Source organism: Macrotis lagotis, chromosome X, assembly GCF_037893015.1.
Source record: "Macrotis lagotis isolate mMagLag1 chromosome X, bilby.v1.9.chrom.fasta, whole genome shotgun sequence".
NCBI classification, from domain to species: domain Eukaryota; kingdom Metazoa; phylum Chordata; class Mammalia; order Peramelemorphia; family Peramelidae; genus Macrotis; species Macrotis lagotis.
The window spans coordinates 550009656-550023234 of NC_133666.1; the positions used below are offsets into that span (position 1 = coordinate 550009656).

The 13579-nt window shown below is 35.0% G+C and overlaps 1 protein-coding gene across 1 annotated transcript in view; it reads left to right on the forward strand.

The window, feature by feature from the left end:
- Window positions 1-13579, forward strand: part of PTDSS1 (phosphatidylserine synthase 1) — a 73835-nt gene that overhangs the window by 13765 nt on the left and 46491 nt on the right. The window contains exons 2-4 of the mRNA XM_074200336.1: window positions 600-691; window positions 7605-7649; window positions 10521-10645. Of these exons, the coding sequence (XP_074056437.1) occupies window positions 600-691; window positions 7605-7649; window positions 10521-10645 (262 nt within the window). The remainder of the gene's footprint in view (window positions 1-599; window positions 692-7604; window positions 7650-10520; window positions 10646-13579) is intronic.

Below are 13579 nucleotides of genomic sequence, written 5' to 3' on the forward strand. Positions count from 1 at the left end.
TCTCTTTTACACAGTACTTTTTCTTTCCTTCCTACTCTCATCACTCAGTCATTTGACCACCATTTCATTCTATAAAGGAAGGCTCCAGGACAGAATGTCTCTGGGATATCTCATATCAAGGGTTCTGTTTTTCTCATCTGCCTCTAGAGGTTATTTCTTTAAATTTGGTGGTGGTTAGAGGAGACACTCAGCAGGACCCACCACCACCCCCAACTCCTCTGGGATGATGTAGTCTATTAGAGAAGGGAATAAAGAAGAATCTCAAGTAGGGGTAGATCTAAGATAAGCTGTCAGTATTGTGCCTCTTCTTGTTCAGATGTTTCAAACATTTATTTCCATATTTGATCATCTTACAACTACTTCTCACTATTCTAATTCCTGAAGGTGTCTCTGTTTGCACCAATCTACTTTCCTCTCTTAGTTCAATTTCCTCATTAAAAAATAAAGCATCTACTGGATTGGAGGTCTGAGAAGACAATGATTTCATACATACATACATATATGTGTATATACATATATATATATGTATATAGTAAAGTTCTAAGGACATTGCTAAAATCAAAGATAACAATAATTTGATTTTGTTTTTCTATTTTCAGGGATGATTCTGTTCAAGAAGATAATATTTGGAAAGGAATCCTCTCTGTTATTTTCTTCTTTCTCATCATTAGTGTATTAGCCTTTCCCAATGGTAAGTAATATATTACTTTATTTCATTTTACCTACATATAATTCTATTTCCAGTCATTGAAAGTAATGTGATCTAGTTGATGGAGTTGAAATAGAGTCTGCACTGGGGCGACTAGGTGGCGCAGTGGATCAAGCACCAGCCCTGGAGTCCAGGAGTACCTGAGTTCAAATCCGGTCTCAGACACTTAATAATTACCTAGCTGTGTGGCCTTGGGCAAGCCACTTAACCCCATTTGCCTTGCAAAAACCTTAAAAAAAAAAAGAAATAGTCTGCAAACCTGCTTCTGTCTGATCAGAACAACTTAATATACCTTTTTCATGCCTCAGTTACTCCACTTTAGAAGTGAAAAAAGGATTGAAAACGTTGTGAGGGCTGAAATAGTTTGTTCCCTGATATTATATCAGTATGGTCTCGTGGATAGAGTTCTGACCTTTATGTCAGAAAGACCTGAGTTCAAATCAATGATAGGAGGTCAGTCTTATTGGCTACTGAGGACTTATTGCTGAGATGCTTTGGAGTTTATTTGGTCTACAGGTCTGAGTGTGATTTAATATTGAAAAGGCAAGGCTTTACTTTATTCTAGTCTCAGTTCTGCTACTAACTGGCATTGTGACCTTGTGACAGTAATTTCTTGAACCTCCATGTCCTCATGTATGCAATGAGGGAATTGGTATTGAGAACCATATCCTGGTCTAGGTTAGCATCAGGGAGTACTTAAAGAAAAAATATTGGGGGATGTCACAAAAAAGATAATATGAAGACCAGGAGGGATAAAAAGAGAAGAAGAAAGAATAAGGTGATTTTTCAAAAGCATGTATCTGACAATGTTAGCTCCCTGCTTAATGTGCTCCAGTGACTCCTTATTACTTTCAGAATCATATAAATTCTAAAGCTCTTCATAGCATGTCCCTTCCTTACTTTGTCTTGCACAAACTCTTGCATCCAGTATACTGCCATACTTGTAGCTCCTGAAACAGGGTTTTTCATCTCCCATCTCCCTACTTTTGCATTGACAATCTACCCTTGCCTGGGTTCCTTTACAACTCAACTCCAGTCTTACCTTCTGTATACTGCCTTTCTGTTTACTCTTAGCTACTAGTCTTTCCCCTGCTGTATTATCTTCCCTCTATTCTGCATGTAGTTTTATGGAGGTATTTCCATGTTATATCCTCTATTAGAATGTAAGCTCCTTAAAAGCAGGGATTGTTTCTACCTTTCTTTGTATCTAGCATGTAAAAAGATTCTGAAGATCACCGGACAGAATATGATACCAGACACTAAGGTCCTTTCTTGAGCTAAACAGTCTAACATACAAATGTTACTACAAAGAGTACAACTCTGATAGACTGGCCACATTCTTGGAATGTCAAATGTAGGTTTGCCAAGACAGATCGTTTTTATGGAGAACTCAACACAGAACAGGCGCTGGGGGTGGGGGGGGAGTCTGTTGAAGCGATACAAAGATACCCTGAAGGTCTCTTAACAACTTTGGAATTGATAGTTCAACATGGGGACAGTGACACAGGGCTGCCCAACATGGTATGCCCTCATCAGGGAGGATGCTGAGCTCTATGAGGAACGCAGAATAGAAGCAGTTCAAAGGAAATGTGAGATGCCCAAATTTAGAGTACCCACCCCAGGTGTTCACATGGACTATTTGTACTCAATCTGTGGTAGAGCATTTGGAGCTCATATTGGTATGATCAGCCAGTACACTGTAACTCATCTCTGACACAGTGATGTCATTTTGGTCTTCTTCAGTAATAAAGAACAAGAACCAACCAGCACATGATACTATCATTAATACATAATAAATTCATCAGTATTAGAATCTCAGAGACCATCAGTTGTAATCCTGTCTGGCATAGGAAGATTTTCCTCAACTTTCCTTTCCTGATAGTCTTGCTGGCTTTGCAGCAAGGGTTCTTAACCTGGGACCTACGAGTGGATTTCAGGGATAATAAGAATAGCTACCACACAGAGAGAGCTGAAGACATCATGCTTTACAAATAACTCATTTGATCCTCATAGCCACCTCTAAAGATAGTGCTGTAATTTCACTTTACAGTTAGGGAAACAGAAGCAATTAAAGTTGAAGTGACTTGCTTATGGAGACACATCTACTAAGTGTCTATGGCTGGATTTGAATTCCAATATTTCAGACTCCAGGCTCAGCACTCTACTATGTTGTGTCACCTAGCTACATCATACATTTCAATAAGCTTGGATGGGGAGAAAATTGCATCTTTATTTCCACAAACCTCTTACTGCAATTTAACAATTTGCTTTGATTATGTATGTAGGCCATAATATTATGAGAAGGAATTTGTAGGTTTTACTACTCTGCCAGAGGGGTTTAGGGAAGTCTTTATTTTTTCTTTAAAAAAAAAAATAAAGAACTTTTGCTGTGCTTGAAGACCTCCAGTGAAAAAACTTATTGTTGTCTGGAGGCAGACCATTCCTTTTTTAGATGTGTGAAAAATTTTCCTTATATTAAGATGAAATCTACAACTTTGCAAAGTCTGCTCGGAATTCTACCCTGATAGGACAAAGCTATTCCTTCCAAATAATGGCCCTTTATCCTTCTCTTTTCTGTTGATTGATCATCTCCTTTCCTTTAGATACTGTATGCTCCTATTAACATACCCGTAGATTAGACTGAGGTTGAAGTCCATTATTTTTTATGTGAACTTCTAGTTAGCCATACTTTCACCATCTGATTCTTGTCCAGCTGTTTTCTGAGCCTAGATGGAGAACTACATTTATCTCTATTAAAGATTGTCTCATTATCTCATTGTTTTAGCCTACCAAGATCATTTCAGTTCCTAAAATTGTTGTTGAATATTTTAGTGAGCCCTCCCAAATTCTTATCAACTGTAGATTTGATAAACACTTAGATTGACTCTGCCTTCATTTAAGACATGAGTTTTCCATAAATCTGAAAGGAAACCCTTAAAGTTCATATACATTTTTTCTTTTGTGTTTTTTATGTAAATCTTTGTAAAATATGCTATTTATTTTTTTCTACTTTCTTAAACAATACACTGGGGCAGCTCAGTGGTGCACTGGATAGAACACTGGCCCTGGAGTCAGGAGGACCTGAATTCAAATGTGGCCTCAGACATTCAATAATTACCTACCTGTGTGACCTTGGGCAAGTCACTTAATCTCATTGCCTTGCAAAAGCCAAAAAAAGACACACTGAATATTATTTAATCTTTTCTAGATTGAAGATTAGGGTTCATTCTCAGGATGTGACATGTAGATAGTGTGAAGCTTAAGGCTAGCTGAGTCATAGTTCAGCCATGGCTCTGGAAGTGCTTTATTGAAAACATCAGCCTTGGGTTTTCAACATTTACCTCTTGGGGCAGCTAGTTGATACAGTGGATAGAGCACTGGCTCTGGAGTCAGGTGGAACAGAGTTCAAATCTGATCTCAGACATTTAATAATTACCTAAAAGAACATTTTCCTCCTATCACTTATGCATATGCTTGTGTGTGTGTGCGCGCACGCACACACACACACACACACACACACACACACACAATATGGAAACCTGTTCTGTCTTAAAAGGTTCCAGAAGGTGTATTTTATATATATATATATATATATATATATATATATATATATATATATATATATATATATATATATATTTTCCTAGGACTGGGTCTTCTCAGAATCCAATTACTTGGTCTGTTGTTCACCCATTATTCCATTCAACAAATCATCTGTCCAGGAGATTGTATATAATCTCTTGTATACAAATGATTTGTGAATTGGAGGGATTTTTTGATCCAAATGTTCTCAAAGTGTGGAAAGAAGCAAAGGCCAAGAGGGGCAAAGGGTATAGAGAACTGAGAGTCACCAGGTCTTGAGAGAGTCTTGTCCATCTCATCTCCCCCATTGTACAGATGAGTAGATTGAGGCTCAGAGATATAAGTAACCTTCAGTTGTTATAAAAATGATATCCATTAGCATAATAGGACCTGACATGTTTAGTGCCTTCATGTTTGCAAAACAGTTATTCATTTGACTTTCTAATAGCCCTGTTTCAGATATTATTCCCATTTGTATTATAGAGGAAAGACTTGCCTGTAGTCCTGTAGCCTAAAAGGCAGAATTTTGAACATGTCTTCCTAGCTTAAAGTCTGATTTGAGAACTAGAAGTGGTATTATGGAAAAGACCCGCAAATGGGAGTTCTAGATTCAAATCCTAGCTCTGTCACTAATTAGATATTATTTTGGACAAAACATTTTACATCTGTGGGCCAGTTTACTCATTTTTATTATAAGAAGGTTTAACCACAGATTCTGTTCAACTTTAATGTTATGGGATCTTGATAAATTCGTGAAATGAAGGAAAATAATAGTCATACTATACTCTTGCCTGATCTAACTATATCTGAAATCTTATGTTTAGTTCTGAATCACATATTTTAGATTGAATATTGAAAAGTTGGAGAGAAGCCAGAGGAAGGTAATAATGGTAAGGAGATTTAATCATGGTTCAATGAAAAAGAACTGTGTTTTTGTAATCAAAGATGCCTAACCTAGATTAGAAAAGGTTATGTTATGTATAAATTACAGGAATAAGGAAGAAATCAACTTTTGGATCTAGAGAAAGAAATTCATGACTAAAAAAAGATTGAGAATAATACACAAGATAAAACAAACCATTTTGATTATGGGAAATTAAAATTTTTTGCACAAACCAATTTAGTTAAAATTATAAGGAATAAAAATACCTAGGCTAAACCTATGCAGTGAATGTATCTGATTTATCTGATTAAGATTTCCTTTCTTGGGGTGGCTAGGTGGCACAGTGGATAGAGCACCAACCCTGGAGTCAGAAGTACCTGAGTTCAAATCTGGCCTCAGACACTTAGTTAGCTGTGTGGCCTTGGGCAAGCCACTTAACCCCATTGCCTTGGGAAAAAACCTTTTAAAAAAATTTTCCTTTCTTATATATGAAACATTCAAATTTATAAAAGTGAGAACTATTCTACAATAGATAAATTATTAAAAGATATGAACAGATAATCCAAGCAATCAGTAATCATATTTTAATAATGTTTTAGTTGCAAGTTTCTCTAATAAAGTTCTTGTTTTCAATGTAAAAGGAAATGATAAAAAAACTAAAAGCAAAAACCATTCTCCGCATGATAACTGGTCAGAGCATATGATCAAGTAATTTTCAAATGAAGAATCTAAGCAATCAGCAGCCATTTTGAAAAGTTCCTAATCAAATGAAAATCAAAGGGTCTCTGAGGTTCCACTAATCAAACTGGGCAATGATCACTGAAAAAGGAAAACGACAAATGTTGAGGGGCTTTGGGAGACCAGATACAGACAGCTCTCACCAACTTAAACACAAGCTTATCGAGAGATACTTTAGGGACAGCTAGGTGGCGCAGTGGATAGAGCACTGGCCCTGGAATCAGGAGGACCTGAGTTCAAATCCAGCCTCAGACACTTAATAATTACATAGCTGTGTGGCCTTGGGCAAACCATTTAACCCCATTTGCCTTGAAAAAAAAACAAAAAGAGAGAGATACTTTGTTCCTTGCCTCACTTAAAGCCCTACATGTTTTATCATGAGCTTACTTATCTAATTACCTGACCAGAAAAGAATAAGATTAAATTGGCATAGCTTGTTCTTCGGGAATCATGCTGCCTTGTAATCAGTAAATGTTTTTAAACATTTTCTTGAACAATCCATTCTAGAATTTTTCCAAGAATCATTTATCAAGTCCACAAATCTATAGTTTTAAAATAAATTTTTTCTGCCCCCTTTTGAAAATTAAAACAGCATATGCCAGTCTCCAGATTCTTGGTACTCTTTCTGATAGCCACAATTCCTCAAAGATCTTATCTTCCATGGTGGTTCAGTCACAGCTAAATTTCATTTAATATCTTGGATTTTAATTTGTCTAGGCCAGATAATATAGTCATTGAAAGAGATAAGTATTTTTCTTACTCTCTTGTCTCAGAAAACAATTACCTTTTTTCAGAAATAAATTTTTATTGATGTCACTGGTTTTTGCATACAATGTATTTGAATTCCTTCATCTGTTATAACAAAGAATAAACAATTAAACACATCATAAAAGTCTAACATTTGTAATGTTCCACTCCTGTTCATCTTCATCTATGCAAAAAAAATGACTTTCTTGGTTATTACAATTTCATACCATTCAATTTTCTTTCCATTTACATATTGTATACCAATTGTATATATTGCTTTCTTAGCTCTTAAAAGATTACAAGCTAGAGTGGCTAGGTGGTACAGTGGATAAAGCACTGACCCTGGAGTCAGGAGTACCTGAGTTCAAATGTGGCCTCAGACACTTAATAATTACCTAGCTGTGTGACCTTGGGCAAGCCACTTAACCCTATTGCCTTGCCAAAAAAAAAAAAGTTTACAGGCTAAATGGCAATTGAACAATTTTATTTTATATTTATCTTCCTACATCTTACAGCCATTCATAATATTGTTGCTTTGAAAAATATTCTGAATTTCAAATAACCAATTTATAGTTTATCCTTTTATTTTTTTCTTCAGTTTTTGCAAGGCAATAGGATTAAGTGACTTGCTCAAGGTTAACAGGTAATTATTAAGTATCTAAGGTTGGATTTGAACTCAGGTCCTCCTGACTCCAGAGCCAGTGTTCTATCCACTTCACCCCATTTCATTCTTTTATTAAGGTGGAGATTGCCAGTGACAATCAGAAATAACAATATAAAGATTTTTTTTGTCTTGATATTTTTTCTTTAACATAAGCGAATTTTTTTAAAAAAAATTTCTTTTATTTAAGGCATTGAGCTTAACATAAGAGAATTTAATGATATCATAATCCATGCAGTTTCACTTTATGACTTATGGTTTGTTTTTTGTGGTTTTATCCATAGGTCCTTTTACTCGACCACATCCTGCTTTATGGCGAATGGTTTTTGGTGAGTTTAAGTGAATTAATATACATAGACATTTGTATACATATTTCTTGTTATTCTTTTATCAACATATCATTCTTATTTGCTATTATAACTGTTAAATTTAGTTGTTAACTGACTGCTAATCCCAGAGCTTTACAGAAAAACTTAAATTTCCAGGATTCCTTCTGGTACTAGTGTTTTTTTTTTTGTTTGTTTGGTTTGTTGTTTGTTTGTTCTTTTGTTTTTTCAGTTTTTGCAAGGCAGTGGGATTAAGTGTCTTGCCCAAGGTCACACAGCTAAAGCAGTTATATTAAGTGTCTGAGGCCTGATTTGAACTCAGGTACTCCTGACTCCAGGGCCAGTTCTCTATCTGCTATGCCACCTAGATGCATATAACATTCTGATTATAGAAGCCTGTTACTATACTTAACCCTAATGACTCCACTTAATATGCACCTTTTTGCATATACCCTATTCTCAAAGAGTTCAAGAATTAGTAAAGGAAAACACTGGTTGCTTTTTCCTAAAAGTCATGATTGGAAGAACAAAATGGAATGTAGAAGAGGACTTAGAAAACAAAAAGAAGCCTAAATTTCTAGTAGTGCAACAGAATTCTCTGTGATGACAGTTTTCTCTTCACATCACAGACTCTGAATGGACAGGGAATGAGACAATAGAAATATGTCTTAATGAATTCTGTTCCTGATCCAAGTTCATTGCTCAGTTGTTTGTCAGATGATAAAGTTTATAGTAGCAGTAAAAATTTTGTATAGAACATCGTGAAAGCATTTCAGTTTCCCCTATTTTTATGGTAGTCATCACATATAAAAGTATAAGCTATATAAGGGATTCTGAATTTGAGTTTTCTGGTTCAGATAAGTTAATATCACAAAGCCCAACTATAACTGATAGAAATGTAGACTTTAAAAGCCCTATATTATCAACCCACTAGCTGTCTACATTAGTCACCAGGTAAAGAATAATTTCTTCTGAAGGGTGATAGAAAAAGGAGAAGGTCCAATGTGTATAATTATAAAAGAACATTAGAAAGGTTAAAGTTTTGGTTTTTGTTTCATCCTACAATTTTCAAAAGCTTTAAATATGTCACTTTATTTGGTGATTTTTCTTCTACTTGTCAGAGACCTAATATAGCTACCTGAGATTACTGTAAGCTTGAATTGGATGCTTATTAATTGTTCTCACCACAGCTGATCCACTTAGCATAATGAGCAAATTAATCTTTGTTCCTGACTATCTCTCTCTAGAGGATCTTGTTATTACCATTAGTCATTAATCGATAGGATCATTACAGAAAACTGTTTAGAACCTTCATTTCTTTTTAAAACTTGGAAGATCTTACTGAAAACTGCTGGCATGCATCAAAGACAATCTATGACCAAGAGCTGGGGAATTATTAGATCCCCCTGAACTCCTTCCATGTCTGAATCTGTGCTTCCTACACTGTTTGCTTGGACTCCCCTGGGACATCCTGAAGACTGGAGTACATAACATGTTAATGGTTTATAAGAGATTGTATTCCAGTTACAGATGTTTCCTCCTCTCGAGTTTCTCTGTGGAAGAAGAGCAGGGAACCAAATTTGTATTGGGTTGTGTGATCCAAGGTCACTTGCATTGCTGTGCCCAAATACTATTGTAAGCATTGTTTTTATTACAATCAAGAAAGTACAGTAACAAACTTTGATACTGGTCATGGTTGGGGAATTGTGTTGTGTTTTGGTTTTTGTTTGTCAACTGATTGCCATTCACTTAAGGAAAGTTAACTACGGTCTTTAAGTATGGGGGGGGTCTAGTCTTAGATTAGAGTTTCTTTTTTTAGCAAAAAAAATTTTAGTTGAAATGAAACAATAAAGACTGTAGGATTTATTTTTTCTATGTCAAAATATTAAATAGTAGATGTATGTGATATATTTTATCTTTCATTAATGCAGTTATTGCTTCTTCAGTTAACCTAGTCCTAAAAGGAGACAAAAAAGGCAGTGAGTCTTTCTTAAGATAAACATTTTATATTCTAAATTAGAATTCAAAATCAAGCTATCACCACTTTAATCACAACAGGCGTAGCCAAATCTATAACTCGTAAAATGTTGATAATTCAATAATTTTGCCTGTTAACCTATTTCTATGTTAATATTAAACTAATCTTAAATAATTTCAATAGGAAGAGAAATTTTAGAGAATTAGAAGTTAACCTTTGAAACTCTGAGATTTGGACCAAAGTTCTTTCAGGGTTTTCTGTGAGGATGTAGACTCCCTGTCCCTCTCCTAGCTTATTTATGAGTTGTTTGGCATTATTTAATGTAACTTTTTGCTATGGAAAGTTAAGCCTAGAAACATACCTTGGAATTTTCCAAATGTTGTCAACTTTATTTTTTTTTTGATTAGTGAACTAGAATCACCTTTTTATCTAAAACAAAGAGCTTACTTATTAATCCTTGAATCCTTACTGTTTAATATAGATTTTCAACATATTGAAGAATCTTGCGAGAATTCATTAACTTGTGACATATTGAAGTTAAGCAATTTAATATATATCCATAAATGACAGTCAGTCAAAGAGGGAAGAGGGAAGACTATGTAGGCAAGGTTAAATCAACACGTGTGTGTGTGTTTGTGTGTGTGTGTGTAAAGATTCTTTTTTTAAAAAATAACATGTAATGTTATCATGAACAGCAGCATTTTGATTTTAAAACAATTTCTAATTTCATTCAGAATTTTAAGGAATGATCACAGACATTTTTTAACAAATCTTTAGAAGTTAAAGCAATGCATTAGAAAGCAATGTGCAGATATGGGATGTACATTAGTTCTGGGTTTATAATCAATATGTGTTTATATAAATATACAAAATATTTCATATTTTTGGCTTGTCAGGTCTCAGTGTGCTCTATTTCCTATTTCTGGTATTTCTTCTCTTCCTGAACTTTGAACAAGTAAAAGCTGTAATGTACTGGCTAGACCCAAATCTTCGTTATGCTACACGAGAAGCTGATATCATGGTAAGGGGTTTATTTCAATTCCACAAACATTTGTTAAGTGACTCTTGGTGCAAAACACTGTACTGGATGTTAGAAATACAAATGTATATATGATACCAATTCTGTTTAGGGAGCTTAGAATTTAATATGGAGGAAAGGTACACTAATATAACTGGCACAAAAAGGAGGGATAAAAATAGATATAATGGTCAGATCCAGGCAAAATGCTATGAGGAATTTATGAAATATTTTCACCTGGGGGGTGTGGGGAATGGAATATGGGAAGAAACAAAAAGATTTATGGAGGGAGTAATTCCTGAATTGGTCCTTGAAGGAGGGAAAGACTTCAACAGAAAATGACAAAATGTCCAGATATGGTGGAAAACCTAAAAAAAAGCTGGGAGATTAAAGTTGGGAGAGGATCTAGCAAGAATGGAGACTGGACAGTAGTGCTGTTTACCTGGGACATAGAATAAGTAAAGAGGAGAATTATTAGGTAAGGTTGGAAATAGATTATGGAGTGCTTTAAATATGTGGATCCCAGATTGTGTATTTGCTGTAGACAATGACTGAAGGTTTTTAAGTAATGATATACAAGTGATGCATTAAGAGGAATAATACTTGGACAACTGTGTAATGGATCATAAAGGGGATAGATTAGAGTCAATACACCCAGGGAGAAGGTTTTTATAATCATCCAGACTATAAAAGAGAAGACCCTCAGGTAGTGGGATTAAAGAGAAGAGCCTAGAAGATGAGGGAGATTGCTCAAACAAAACTAATAGGCTTGGGCAATTGATTTGAAATAGGGTAGTTAAAATAAAGTTCTGTCCAAGTTTCTGGGTTTGCTTTACTGGGAGGATAATAGTGCCATCAGTAGAAATATATAAAATTTAATTGTTTAGGCTAATTTGTGGGGATTATGGGAGAGTTGGAGGGTTAAGAAATTTATCTGAGAACCTATTGAGTTTGACGGTCTAATAGGAAGTTGGAAATATGGAGCTTGAACTCTTGGGAAGAAGTTAGAGTCATTTGCATGAATGTGATCATTTTAGGTACAATTATGGATATAATTACAAAGGCATAAGAATAGTGAAAAGTGACTGAGTATAGAGATTGGGAAAACTCACTTATAAGAGTGAGAAGACAGTGAGGGACTATCAAAAAAGATAAATTGAAAGAGAGGTAAGAGAACAGAAGGGATAATGTGAAAATCAAGAGAGGGGACTATCTTTGAAGGAATGGGCCACAAGTTTCAATGACATAAAAGATGAAGATAGGAAAAAATAAAACTATTGGATTTGATGATCAAAAGAAGTCATCAATGACCTTGGAAAGGGATTGAACAAAATTAGGTGGTGATAATATGAAGACAAGTTAGTGTAATATTTTCTTTCTGAAACTTCAAGAACCAAAAAGGAAGGAAAGACATCAAAGTATGCATTTTTTACATTTACCATAGTCTAGGGAAAGTTTCAAATTCTTGCTTAAGATACTGCATCTTTAAATTTTTATTAGTCGCTTCTTCCAATCCAGGTATTTTAAAACTAAACTACTTTTATGTGACTCCCCATTCAGATAGCACATTAAATAAAGAAGTGAAACTTTTTCAGTATACTATATTGTCCCTGATAGCCATGGTTCTATCCACATATTTAACATCAGAAATGCAGTTTTTATCATTTAGAATAATTCAATACATCAAATTTATTCAACTGTTTGTATCCAGCCTCAAGATACCTACTGGCTATGTAACCTTGGGCAAGTCTCTTAACCCTAATTGTCTCGAGTCATTCTGATTCATAACTAGCCACTGAACCCAGATGATTCCAGAGCAGAAAGTGAGGCTGCTGTCTTAGGCCAGCATCTGCTCATTCAGATCCAATTTATATGCCTGTCATGGTATCACCTCCCTTGATATCATGGTCTTCTTCGAGAATGAAGGACAACTATCATCATTTATGCCACTTTTACATATGCACCATGACTTTGTTATTATTATTCTTGTCTTGAAGTGATTTGCTTTTTGGTTTTCAGTGGTAGTGATGTTTAAAACATGAATGTTTTTTCCCTTCCATTTTTGACTAATAATCTCTATCAAATAGAAAAAGTCAGTGACCTGATTCTCCACAAAATAGTAAAAGATGGCACTGTTCCACAGGTGGGTATTTGTGCCAGACTATGCAATGCTGTTATTCTTTAGTGTTCCTAATGCTAAAGAGAAAAATTGACCTATCTGAATGGAAGGGGAGGGTCCTTTGGTCATTCTCATTTCCATGATCCCAAGATCCTTCTGTGGCAAATGTTAAAGTGATGTGAAATACCTGAACTGGAATCGAAGTGCAGTGGTGCTTGATTTTCTTCAGACTTATCTTAAATGAGGTTAAGAACAAGATAAACAGAAATACAAAAAAATAGTGAAATGGAAAGTAGGTCTAATGAGAAAATGATTTGGAATTTTTAACCTCATGAAGTAAAGGATGAGATTTGAGTGATAAAAGCAAACAAAATTATATAAATAAAATGCACTTTATAAAACAAAATTTAGTATTTTTATTACTGTTAAATAGCAAATATCTCAGAATCCAAAAAAAGGACTATATCTTTAAACTACAGTATACCTGACAGGTGGTCATCCAACCTTTGTTTGACCTCTAGGAAGAAGGTAGTTCTCTTCCTGAACAGGCCTTTCAGTTTATGGATATCTTTTTTTTTATATATATTTTTTGGTAAGGCAAATGGGGTTAAGTGGCTTGCCCAAGGCCACACAGCTAGGTAATTATTAAGTGTCTGAGACTGGATTTGAACCCAGGTACTCCTGACTTAATTGAATTGTCAGGATGTTTTTCCTTACTTCAAGCCTAAATTTGCATTCTTGCAATTGCTATTCATTGTTTCTGGTTTTGCCCTAGAACTAATCAGAACAAATGTCATCCTTATTTCAAACTGTGCCCA